This window comes from Aedes aegypti, chromosome 2 (genome assembly GCF_002204515.2).
Source record: "Aedes aegypti strain LVP_AGWG chromosome 2, AaegL5.0 Primary Assembly, whole genome shotgun sequence".
Lineage (NCBI taxonomy): Eukaryota > Metazoa > Arthropoda > Insecta > Diptera > Culicidae > Aedes > Aedes aegypti.
In genome coordinates, this window is record NC_035108.1 from 384,916,011 (window position 1) to 384,929,298 (window position 13,288).

Genomic DNA, 13,288 nt, shown 5'->3' on the forward strand with positions numbered 1-13,288 from the left:
ATTACTTACCTGGTACAGAAATATGAGCATGTTTTCATAATATCGAAACGCCCGATATCACCGTTTCCATACATACTTAACGCATAACACCATATTCCATACTTTCTAGGAGTCACCATCGGTAGAGGAAGAAAAAGACGAACAGCGACCCAAAGGACATCATTTCATTCCACAGCCTCCACCTCTCACCGTCTAAATGAAAACATCTGTAGATTTGAATTTTTTAACATATACATATTTTTATTTTGAGCTTTCCTTTTTTAAAATTTTTAAAAATTGCATTTAAATAATAATTGATTTTTATATCTCGTATAATATATATTTATATCTATATTTATAGATTTTGCTTTACCTTTAAGTGGGTGTATTTTTCTTCTTAATCATAAACTTGCGCTGATTTTTTTTTCTGGCATTTCATCGTTGCGAACGACAAAAAAATCATTTTCTGTATCACTGGAAAAATCAATCTGCAGCTGTGAGTCGCATTTCGAGAGAAAAACTAATTTCTTGTTTACCAATCAATAACAAACTGTGGTTCAGCTACCAATTCTGGCTTACTTAACGAATGATGCTTAGATACAAAGAGGAAATTAACAGTCAGGTGAAATCGGTTTACCATTGCGTTCGGATGTTCGTCTTGATGTTTCTGCGTACCAATTTTTGATCAATAATTTATTTGTTTTATTAACAGTTTCATTGGCGCAGTGTTTCTCTGTGTACAATGTGATATCACTAAAAATACACTGGTATCATTTTACTCTCGCTATTATTTATTTGATTTAATGTGATGTAAATCGATCTCTACATCCAGCTTTCTTTAATAGTTTGATAGGAGTACGCTAGAGCTTATTGCGAATACTAATATTTTAATTTATCGTCCAAAATTTACAATTTTTCAATTTGACATTTCAAAGTTCCGAATTGATTCGTTTTCTTTCATTTCCCTTTATAATTACGTATACCTTTTTAGTACTTGTAGTTCCGTTCGACTTATCCAAGATGACTGTTTTTTTATGCACTATCTTCTAGAGTTTCGTATCATCGATTTGATTTCAGTGTGTTGCACGAGTATACTGTTGTGGTTGGATATTTTCTTTTGTATCCGTATACGGCGTTGTTTCTCTTCACTCGTATTGTTGGCATGAACGCATTGTTTCAGATTTCATGTGTATTTTATAATACTTTGTAAGGTTTACAGATCTGTAACACCTTCCATCAATTAGGAGTTAATTATTTTTAATAAATACGAGCTTGTGTTGCTTTATTGTTTTACTTTTATTTTCTTTTTATCCTACGCTGTTTTAGTTCATTTGATGTCTATAATATTTTTTATGAATTTGTAAGCTGTTTGTATGAGTCCATTCAATAGTTCTTACGTTATTTCTCATTAGTTTTTTTTCTAATTAGAACAGTAAAAAACTTCTCTATTCGTGTACGTCTTCTAAATATTTACATTGCATTTAACGAAATGTTTAATTGGTGAGTTCCACAATAACATTTTCTTTCAACAGAATCATTAAAATCTAAGACAGTTCGCAGTTGGCTTATGCGCTGTACAAGATGTAGAAGCGATCAACTATTTACAGAAATCACAAAGTTGGCGCCTTAGAACTAATGAAAACAAAATATTAAAGAAAACAAAATTTTTAACACGTAATAAATGCAAATCTGGGAGCAATGAAAATTGGTTGGTTGCTCTTAGTGTAGCAATCAGCGGCGTTGTTGAACAAAGCTTTTTTGTCTGTTATCTGTTGTGGAAAATTAAGCTTTTAGATCTTTTGATATTTAAGAAGCTTGTTTTACTGCTCGAATAGAAGATGCTCTGGCGTCCTCTTCGTCAATAGTTTACAGAATTTTGGCACGCAATGAGTATATTATAATACTTTCGTTCAAAGGGTCGTAACTGAATATCGTTTCTCTGTTGGATTTCTTCTTTTCTCACCGTATACCAAAAGTTTCAATTTCGTATAATTTTGTTACTGTGGCTGATAACAACAGCATATCGTTTATTTCTTTTCCATTAGGGTAAGAATTGATAATATAATACTTATGTTTGCATTCCAGTGTAAATTACGTATACCAAATTTTCGATTGAAATTGAATAATTTTAACATATTTTGCTTCATGCAGAATTACTCGCAATGTATCCCTCTAGTTGGGTCTCATTAGTTTTGTGTTTCCGTTCATCGTATAGCGTGATTTTTTTAAATGTTTTCGTTTGTTTTTACTACTTAAAAGGGGATTCTAAAGATGTTGTCTGTTCGTATGATTTTCATGACTCGTATAGCTGGATTACTTTTTACATTTAAACTCACGACCTTTCCTAAATGAAAATTAACCCAATAAAATGGCATTCCTTACATATGGTTTATGGTTTGTTTTTTTCGCGTTGTAGTTTCTTTTAAAAGATTCTTGCCAAATGTTTTACATTATTTGCCACGAAGGTGTGTTTTAATTCCTCAGCGAAAAATTCTGAATTTTTGCTCTTCCAATTTGCTGTTTATAAGATATGTGTAATCACATGATGAAATGGAGTTTATGAAATCTTCCGTGCCTTTTATGTGTGATGATGTACATCGAATAGAGCGAAAAAGATCCCATCAACATGTGCGTGCGTTGTTCGAGTGCAAACGAGACGGTTCAGTTACATACTTGTCACTGTGCTGCTAACGATGCTGAACGAGAAGCAATCGAAGCCCGCGAGGTTTGTTCCATCTTTCAAAAGCCCCATGCAAACTCCATTTTGTTTTTTCTGCAACCAGCAAACGGCCTTCTGATGGCTTTCTGTCTGTATTTTACCCTTTCCATCTTCCTCTCATCAACGGACCACAAGCTCAGGCACACAGCGCAGCTATTTCGCTGACGTTGGCTTTATTTTCTTGATTGATTTCTTCTCCGTCCTCCTTCTCGCACAGCACAAACAGAAAAAAAAAATCAAAAGTGCACTCTCGAGCCAAACTCACACTGTAACGAGTTGTGCTTCGCTCTACTTTGTGTTCCCTCCTCTGAGAGCTCTGTGTGCAGTAGCAGTTGATGTGCCCTCGTTCGCTTCACTTGCATGTGTTGGAGTTTCTTCTCACACACTACAGCCATCACCGCATCAACTGGCAAGAGCTGGTGATGTGTATATAAAAATCATTAAAGCGAGTGATTTAAAAGAAGCGGAAAAAAGAGATTCACCAACACTTCTAAAGAGGCCGCCTCGAATCGCACATAAAAGAGAAGAAAAAACCTGCTCCCGTCGGCTTTACCGCTTCTGTTGTTGATCACCGCCACACGGACCGGTGACCCTACACACCATCCCACACGCTCTTTCCGTCTTCTTTCGATCCGTTCCTTCGTCGTTTACATTCCTTCAAGTGGTTATTGAACGCACCCATAGCAGAAATGGATACACACATAAATACGTTATTTACTGCCTCGTTTTCTTCTGCTCTACCCCTCTCGCTTGCACACGAACAATTTCTTTGCGCTTTGTTGCTTCTTTACCTTCTTCGTACACAAACCATGCTCTCGCTCTATCTCGCTGGCCGTCCATCATCGTTCCGACAATTCAGCGGATTATATTTACATAAAAAATACAGCACAACAGGAAAACGAAACAAACCTACCGGATTTTGCCAAGAGCGCGTATGCAAACTTAGGAATGTCAGACGTATTTGGATGACAATTGCTTGGCCAGTTCGGTGTACTTGAGAAACTTGGAGTGTGGACTTTCGTCAAATGCCGCCGGTGACTGCGCTGGAGGTGGACTCTTTGCCTGTCCGTTTCCACTGTTGCTGCCACCCCCACTGTTGCCACAACCGCTGCTCGGTGGAATTGGAGTACCTCCACCATCGGAACGATTTACACTGTCACGACCACCTCCACCACCTGTCACCCCACTGCTGGTTGATTTGGGTGAGAGCGGAGAACCTGGCTTCATCGTTGAACCTTTCGGATCAGGAATCACGTCATCGTTCACAAAGTGTGCCTTCGATAGATGATGCCTGTAGGCTCCCTTTGAGGTGAACGTCGTATCGCAATAGGCACACTTGATCACCGATTCATCGGACACTACAGCGTCGTTGCAAGCCCAGCTAAACGCCAGAATCGCTCCGGGAGCTGTCCTGCTTCCTGGAGCATTTGTTGTAGCCGATAGTAGTGCACTGCTTGCTCCTCCCCTCGAATTCGGAGTCGTTTCAGTTTTATCACAAAGTTTCTGCAAAGCCGCCAAAGGGTGAGCACTGGACTTTTTTCCCGAGCCACCTGACTCCACATTACCGGAACTGTTCGCACCTGTCAGGCTATCAAACATTGATGACAATGCACCCAAACTACTGCTCACGCTTACGCTTGATGCCTTCTTACCAGCACCGCCACCACCATCCGCTCCACCCGGGGTCGATCTGGATGCAATGGAATGATGATCACTGATTGGACTAGCTGACGGACTCAACGGTACACTTGCCGTCGATAGACGTGGACTTGGTGCAGGACTAGACGCAACACTACTTCTTCGTTTCATTTCTTTCTCCATATCCGAGACGTCTTCATGGGATTTGCTAGGTGGTCGCATCGGTCCCTCCTCGTCATCTTCTTCGAGTTCTTTTTTGATTTTGATTTTCGGTGGTTCATGTTTATCCACTTCGTCTTCGTCGTCACTTTGCATTTCCCGCTTGATGTTGATCGATCCTTGCCCGTCGCTGTTGTTATGATCATCCATGAACTGCTTTTCGGGCGTTCCTCTGGGCGTCGAGTGACCGGTTGTGTCAAATTTCTTATCCGGTGTTAATGAATCGACTCGGCTAGAGCCCCGTTCCGAAATGGAGCTAGATTCGCTACCGCTTCGTTCCCTCCGTCCAAACTGCGCCACATACTGCTGCTGGTGATACGTTCTGAGCAGGTTCATCGTCTGTGGATCTACTAAGGGTTTAGTGTAGTCAACGCTTTCATCGATCCCCAACCTTTTTAGTATGCTCGATCCCAGAGGAGTAGTACTTTGACTATTGTTACCGAAGTTCGTGTTGGGATGCCTCGAACGGGTGTCGAAACTTTTTTCAATTAGCTGTTCTATTGCGTTCAGTACTGATGGAGAAGAGCTCTTCTCTCCGTCTTTCTTGGTTGACGCCGGGGAAGACAAATCCGCTGGCATAGGTGACTTTTGCAGCGAAAGTGGTGAGGATAAATCATCTCCTACTGATTTTCTACCATCCCGACTGGTGGGTGTCACTGGGCTGATCGAGTCCGGAGGGATAATCGTATTCGAGAGGAGGGCATTCTTGAGCTTTTCTCGCTGCTGCTGAGCTTGGAGGATGGCCGTTCCACCAATGCATTGTCTGATATGATCCACAAACATGGTGGTTTCGATCTTCTCATTGCACTTTTCACAGGTGATCTTACCGGCTCCCATGTCTCGTATAGGTTTATTGGCAGCGGGATTTAACGTTGGATTTTCACCGTTTTTGAAGTCGTGCTGGGCGCGTTCCATTTCCAGCAGTTTGCGTACAGGTAGGGACTTCTTCCGCTTCTCTCGTGTTTGCCTGCGTCGGCCTCCAGTTTCCGTGATGGAACGCATGATGTGCTCTTTGTAGTGAGCATTCTTGACCATGTGATTGCTGAGTTCTTTAAGCGACGAGAATGCTTGATCGCAAACCTTACAGGTTAGGACTGCGCTGACGTGGCTGTTTGCTTGCGCCGGTGGAGCATTGGGAGCTCCCGGAGGTACTGGAGTGTTTCCACCGCCGCTGGGACCAGGTGGACCTCCGGGCTTGTCATCCGTTGATTTCCAAGATATGATTTGTTCTTGCGAGATTATGTTGGTGTAATGTTGCGTCTGCTGCATGTGTGTAGTCATTTCAGCCAAAGTGCGGAAGCTTTGACCACACCACATACACTTCAAGATTTGTCGGGTTTGCTCAGCCCCTTTTCCAAGCCACACATCTTGACCTCGGACCAATTTCCGCGGAAGAGGCATCGTTTCCTTAATTAAGAGATTAAGTTCACTGGGTGTTGGTTTGTTGGAAGCACTACTGCTGGAATTGGGAGCGGACGAATTCGGTGGTTGTTGCTGGATCGGTTGCTGAGGCATTCCAGTGCCGGGAGGAACGTTTACTCCGCAGTGTTTGGTTTCCTTCATGTGCGTAGTCAAGGCGGCTAACGAAGGAAAACTCTGCTTGCACCAAACGCACTTCAGGACGTCCTTTGCGGAATCAGCGCCTTTGTTGAGCCAATGGGACTGCCAAGCACTATGGCGACCACCTCCAGCGGAAGCTCCGCCACCACCGGAGTTATTATTCGATGGCCGGTAAATTTCGTCTCCTCCCAAGCGACTCATTTCTGTCATTTTTTCTAAGGCTTTTGCGGCTTCATTGGCGACACCTTTATGTTTGCCGTTCCAGTCTGAGTGATTATTCTTGGGAGACATACTGGCAGCAGCTACAGCCGCTGCAAAGTACGGTAGCTGTGGCCCAACTGGAGAGCTCCAAGGACTCACTATCGGTGGTTTGTATTCTAGGGAGCGTGGAGCTTTCCTTGGTGGAGGCGATTCGGAGTCATCACCGGACCGTTTCCGTGTGCTAACCGACAGGTCCAGCGGGCTGTTTTCACCGGATTTCCCGCTCAGGTTCACAGCGTCTCCCTCGTCGCAGTCGCTGTTGGCGTCCTCGTCGGCCGTACCGCTGTCGGATCGCTTTTTGCTAAAGTCCAACACGGCATCGTCGCTCTCGTCGGTCGGGGACGCCAGCGGAGGTAGAATCGGCGGTGAGCCATTGCGGGCTGCTGCTAGTCCGGCCAGCGGGGATCCTAGCAGCAGTCGGTTCTGCTGGGCCGCTACGGCCGCCACGTTGAGGTAGGCAGCCATGGCGGCCGAATGCTGAGGCAGGAGGGCGGCGGCGGCTGCTGGCGCGAGGGTGGGTGGGAGCGTAATCGAAACCGGGCTCACGTTGGCACCCGAGTTCTGCCCGTCCCGGTCGCCCTCGGAGCGAATCGACTCGTCCGAGGGACAACGTCCACCGCCGGATGACTCCCTCGATTGGCATCTAGGGCTGGCCATTTCACTGGAAAGAGGGGTTGGAGAGAAAGAGAGGAGGATTAGAATCGATCGAAAAATGAGTGATTTACATATTACAACAAAACGAGGAAGGAAATTTCATAGACCAAACCTGAACTAATGCCCATAGAGATCTGTAATGCAGGTAGTGCGTTACGAAGTAAGATCTGCCAGATTGAACCTTTTATTATTCATTCAGCCTATGGTTATAGTTCTGGTCATGCAACGTTTAGTCCGTTTTACCCATTACATTCTTCGAATTCAACATCAACTACTAAACATTGTTTTCTAGATAGTTAAAATACATTTCTAAAAGCACTAACTCAGTTAGACGTAATTCCTTTGCCAGTGCTAGTCCAATTAATAAAACTGTGACGAACGCATCACAATGTTTGGTCATCGAAATAGTGCTGAAGTTATATTTTTTAATATTGTTCCAACATAGGTGAAACCCAACGATTACACAAGGACTTAAAATATAGTGTTAAATAACATTTAATGTTGTGAACAAAGTGTCCGAGATTACAGGCAAGTGACTTTAAATCTGGACATCATTTCAAATCGATATGTTTTACTTGTTAGGGCTTGGATTTGAAGAATATTAATGAAATACCGCTACAACATTATTGCAAGAAGTGTTATTGATTAACAGATACCCTTTTGTTTGCTTTAAACTGATTATTTTAAATTATCAAAGATGCAGCTCAACCACACAGCAGTGAATCGCATTTCTTCAGCTTAAACTGAGGCAATCAAAACCAAAATACGTATATTTTGTATTCAGTAGTGTAAGTTAATGCTTGAAATCCGTTTCACTGAGGTATTTATCGTTTAAAACCATCCGTTCATAAATTTTCCACATTTTTTCACGCTACGAAGTGGCTTTCCGGATTTAAATTCGACTAACCTCATTGTATTTGTGAATTAAACGTTATAATTGTAATTTTCAACGTAAAATTTACCATTATTTGCAAGACATAATGTTTATTTGTTTGTAAGACAATTGGACTTCAACTTGACCCAAAGAATACTTATTCAAAATCGAGTTTGAAGACTTAGCACTTGCTTAAGCGTCCGGGTATTGGTGCATTACGGTATCAACAATCATCAATGACACGTACAAATTTCAATGCCTGCCTACTTTGACTTAACATATATTTAAGGGGGCAGGATCCGTCATTGATTTCGGATTTTTAAAAAGCAGTTTTTTCTTTCAAAATCAAAAAAAAACAGGAAAATGTGTTCACTGAATTCTATTCTCCAACTAAAACACAGTGAACACATTTTCATCGAATAAGTGTTAGTTTTGTAGAGAAAAACTGCTTTTGAAGTTTCGATGATGACGATGATTACGATGACGGAGCGTTGAACGTTAAACTTCTTTGAATGTCGTGAGCATTCCTAGAAGGAATTCTTAAGGCGAAGTAGGCCGTCATTGAAATTTGTATGCGTCGTTGATGATTGTTGCTAATTCATCTCACGATTTCGCATCAAAGAAAATCAGTTAGTTTTGCACTGACATAGTTGAAATAGTATCATCATACTTTATGCATGTAAGCGCGTACAGTGATACTTTTTCTAGTCAATATAAACTATCAAGACTGAGTTTTATCACTTTGAAATGCAAGCTGAAAAGTTATCATTGTTGCCAAAACGAATTACGGGCTACTTAGCATTAAGAAATTCCGAAACATAATTAAGAAATTCCGATAATAATCAGTCACAATATGCTTAATACTTAATGTTTAACTCAAATCCTGAAAACAAATAATCAAATTCCTACTAATGTTTTGTAGCATCATTAATAAATATATTACTCGAAATTTATGAAAACTTCTTAGACATTTTTTGCAGTATATTTGTAGAAGCTCCAGCGAAATATTTGATGGCCGAAACTGATGAAAAATTTTTCAAAAATCTTCAGATTCTTCTGGAAACTTTTGAGGCTAGCCGGGTCACTTAGATGCCATGAAAAGAAAAACTGCACAATTCCATACATTTTTTACTGTTTATCCAATTGTTATCTAGAAATAGATGTTGTAAAAGAAAGCTGTTGGGGCTTTTTTCGTTAAATTATTTTAACAAGAATTAACATATATGTATATGTATTTTGTCATATATGACAAAAGTTGATCCTAAAGACAGAACTGGTAGTAGGTTTCTTTTTAAAGATTTGGTCTCTATTTTAATGCAATTCTCTTAAAAGTATTTATTCCCAATTTAAGGTCACTGAAGTATCTATTTTAATCAAAATTATCTCTAAAACTCCTTTTTTTGATTCTGCTTGAATTGAATTCTGATGCAAAATTGTGTATGCTCCAAAAAAAGCTTCAGATACTATAACGAGTTCAACCAGCTCTTCTAGAATTTCGTCTTAAATTCCACCAAAAATGTCTAAGGAATTATGCTAGTGATTTTTTTTAGAACACTTTCAGGGTCTCATACAGGGTTTTCTCCAGAATTCATCCTAGAGATTTTTCTACCAAACCTCCCAGAAATTCTTTCAGCGATGTTTCAAAGGCTGCTATGAAGAAATTGCTCCAAAGCAACTGCCTCTAGTAATTTCCTCAGGTATTACTTTGATTTTTTTTTCCAAAACTGTCGTAGGATTTCCTCCAGATATTTTTCACTAACCCTTCAACAGAATTTTCTCTAGGAGGTTTTTCAAAGATTTCAACAGAATTTCATCCGAGAAAATTCATAAAGATTTAGTCTTGAGTGATTAAAAGTGATTACAGAACGAAGCTACACCTCGAATTTTCAAGAGCACAAGACTTGAGAACCAAAAAGCGCTCCGCGTTGAAATTTTATCCCATTGGTCATAACCAGCAAACAAACAATTTGAATGGTTTTCAACGTGAACGGTTGTCAGACTGTCCATACCTGTGCATTTGAAAATTCTAAGTGTGGCTTCGTTTTAATATCATCTGAAATCCAAAATTCTTTGAGGGGTCCTTCGAACAAATCTTTTTATTTTTTTTTTTTATTAATATCACAGCATTTTATCCATACTCCTACAGTTTTATCACACATTTTATAAACAGTTTCTTTGAAAGTTTATTTAAGTTTGTACATCAGTTTATACTACAGATTTTTTTTTTCAATAATTCCTACGATCATTCCTGCAAAAGATTCTATAGAAATTCTGTTCAATATTTTTCTTCAAATTTCGTGAGAAAATACTATCTCGTGATTCGATTGATTTTTTTTTTCGCTTATCTCAGCCAGTTGTCTAGGAAAAACTTTTAAAATTTCCTCATGAGTCCCGGAGTTACTTCAGAGACCTTTGTTCATTTAAGGTGATTTTTGGACTTACACAAGTTTATCAGAGATAACTCCAAGACTTTTTTCAATTACCACACGGTTTTATCTTTGAGGGAAATTTCCTTAGTAGTTTCCTGGAGACATTTCTGAGCAATTGTAGAAAATATCTTTAGATTAATCCCTAGTTGAAATATTCTATATATCATGAAAGATATTTTCAAGAAAATCTCTAGAAATTTCTGGAGAAGTTATTGATTGCAAATTGATTTGAAAACGACCGGGAATTTTGGCGTACGTCCCAGGGAATTCGATGGATGAATTGCTGGATAAAATCTTGGAGAAGTTATGGCTTTCTTGAAAAAATTCTCAAATAATCTTTGAAGTAATTCCATTTTTGTAATTAGCCTTGGGAAAATCCAGTTTGAATTCTTGAGGTATCCTAAACTAAATTCTTGGAGAAATTCTCTAGGAAAATATGTGGAGAAATAATCACTTAATCCGGAGTATTAGCAAAATACCTATAAAAATCTCTGACGAAATTCCTAGAGGAAATTATGAAAATACACATACAGTATTACAGACAAAAGGTCGAAATGTCACTTGCAAGTGTTTGCTTCCAATTATGAAACAAGATCGTATTATACATGTATTTCATATAGACTCGACAAAAAGAACCGTCTGTCTTTTGAGTCCCATTTCGCGTTTGTTTTTCTTTGAAAGTTTATGTTGTATAATAGACCGTCTGTGTCAATGACTTATAAGTAAAAGGTTGAGGAATAAAACATCTGAATAGGTCATTCAAAAGCTTATTTCTCGCATAACTTGTGATCTCGCCCTAAAAGCCTTTGGTAACCGAGTGTGTAGCTTGTAGCTACCGAGCAACCGAATGGATTTTCGCGTTGTTCAACCATGCTACGATGAAGAGATGATTCTCATCTATCTCCCAAAGGTAATAGCTTTCATCCAGGTCTATTAATTTGCTTAGAAACAAGGAGCTACACACTTGGTTACCAATGGCTTTTAGGGCGGGATCATAAGTTATGCGAGATTAATTCTATTTCACATAAAATAATCTTAGAATGATAAAACCGTTGAATCTTTCAAGAACGTACTGTTTCTATTTCACAGCGTAACAAAAATGACATTTTCACTTGTCTCAAGGATCAAATCAAAGTAGATTTGGGGTAGCTGAATCTGATGCTGTTCTCAGAAATTTTCCAGCACGTCACAATTTTGAGCTACTGTAGGCGAATTCCGGCGCGTATTTTCTTCGAAGAAAAGAAAATTTTCTTGCTGGTGGATTATGGAAGAAAATTTCTTCTCTTCGAAGAAAATGTGCGCCGGAATTCACCTGCTGATCACCGAAGTTGTATAAATCACTGATCTCATTGATGTTTACGATCACTTTTTAGTGATCTAATCCACCAAGCATGCATTGGACTTTAACTTTCATGCAAGAACCAGAAGAAGTGGAAGAAAACCTAGCAGCATAAAATTCAAAACCAATCAAATGTCATTTGCACCCCTTTGCATTTGTACCAATCACATATTGTTGTGATCAAAAAGCATCTTTCTCGACTTCAAGTCGAAAATCTATTTAAGTCAGAAACGTAAACAAACTTACTTTATCGAACCTGTGTGTTTCACAAATGAAATTCTACACGTTCCGCTCTAAACCAATTCGAGGTTGTACTTATAGAACGTTTAATTTCCGGATTTACAAAACGACGTAAGTAAGATTTTCAGATTTCGCAACCTAACCCCTACTTTCACTGCTCCGTTGTATGAAGAGACAAAGTGATTTAACCACAACTATCATTTGGTCATACCATTTTTGTGGGAAAGAATAGAAATTACCTATTTTTCAACACAAGCTGATTGTATACAAAATTTAAGCGACGTGCTTGGTGAAAAAATGTTAAAACTGTGATTTAATTTCGAAATAGATGCAAAAGACAGGTTGTGATTTTTCTTAATTATTTTCCTAAAACCGTATGAAACTTTCTTATGTTGATTAGAAAAAACTGATTTGCTTCAATTTTCACCTTGAAGGTCCCACTGTGCCACAGATAAAAAGATAAAAGCGGGAACGACGGTATGGAAAAGACGACAACTGATTACGATCGAATCGATGCCCAAGCCCAAGCCGAGTCAAGCGCACCGATCGCCGTAAATGTCGTTCGTTCGTCGCCGATGGACGACGGAGAGGCGTGGCCAGTTCAGAAGACTGCTCGGTCCTTTTTTGATTTACATGTCTCAGAGTGGTGGTTCTCGTTCTTCGGCTCGGTGAGACGAAGAGGTTTGAAAGAAATAAATCTATGATTAATGACAGACCACTCATATGTCATCTGGTTCTACTCTACACAAGTGTGGTGATGGCGGTTGTGAACCTGTCCCCGTGATCACTCCGTGTGTCGATCGTCTGTGCTCGGATAGAAGAAAAGGAAGGGTGCCGTCCGTCTCCTCTCGCTCGCATTTTCGATGATGTAGGCAGAACGATTTCTGGTGATATGGGCGAGGAATGGGAGAATGTGGGATTGAAAGCATAATTTCGAATCATTCGAGGGACCCCGCAGTTTACGCACATCATTATATATGAAAAGTGTAGATAAATTTTAAAATTTATTTCTGAACCATCATAAATATGATTTATTCGATAATAATTCTCGTATCGCACTCGCAGTCGGATTACAGCCATAGACAGTAGTGGCCCATTGAACGAGCGTCATTTCGACTCGACTGAATGGAAACACACACGCCGCCGAGAGAGGGTAGCTCCGAAAAAATGGCGACCATCTACGATTTTCTGGACAAACATAACGCAATTTATGTTTTCTAGATCCAGAGTTTACACAACCGAAAATCAGCTCTGACAACGTACATCACTATCATTGCCATTGTCATCATTATGAAATGGATCAGACTAGCGCGTACAGTGGTTCGAAGTTGGCTAAAAGTTAAAAACATGAAGTTTGAAAATTATTTCGCTAATAT

General features: G+C 39.8%; 1 protein-coding gene across 1 annotated transcript in view; it reads right to left on the reverse strand.

Moving 5' to 3' along the window:
• Positions 1-654: 654 nt before the first annotated feature.
• The window catches only part of LOC5569488 (protein tiptop), a 34,403-nt gene continuing 21,769 nt past the window's right edge, over positions 655-13,288 (reverse strand). The window contains exon 2 of the mRNA XM_021846928.1: positions 655-7,037. Coding sequence (XP_021702620.1) covers positions 3,650-7,037 — 3,388 coding nt within the window. The 3' untranslated portion in view covers positions 655-3,649. The remainder of the gene's footprint in view (positions 7,038-13,288) is intronic.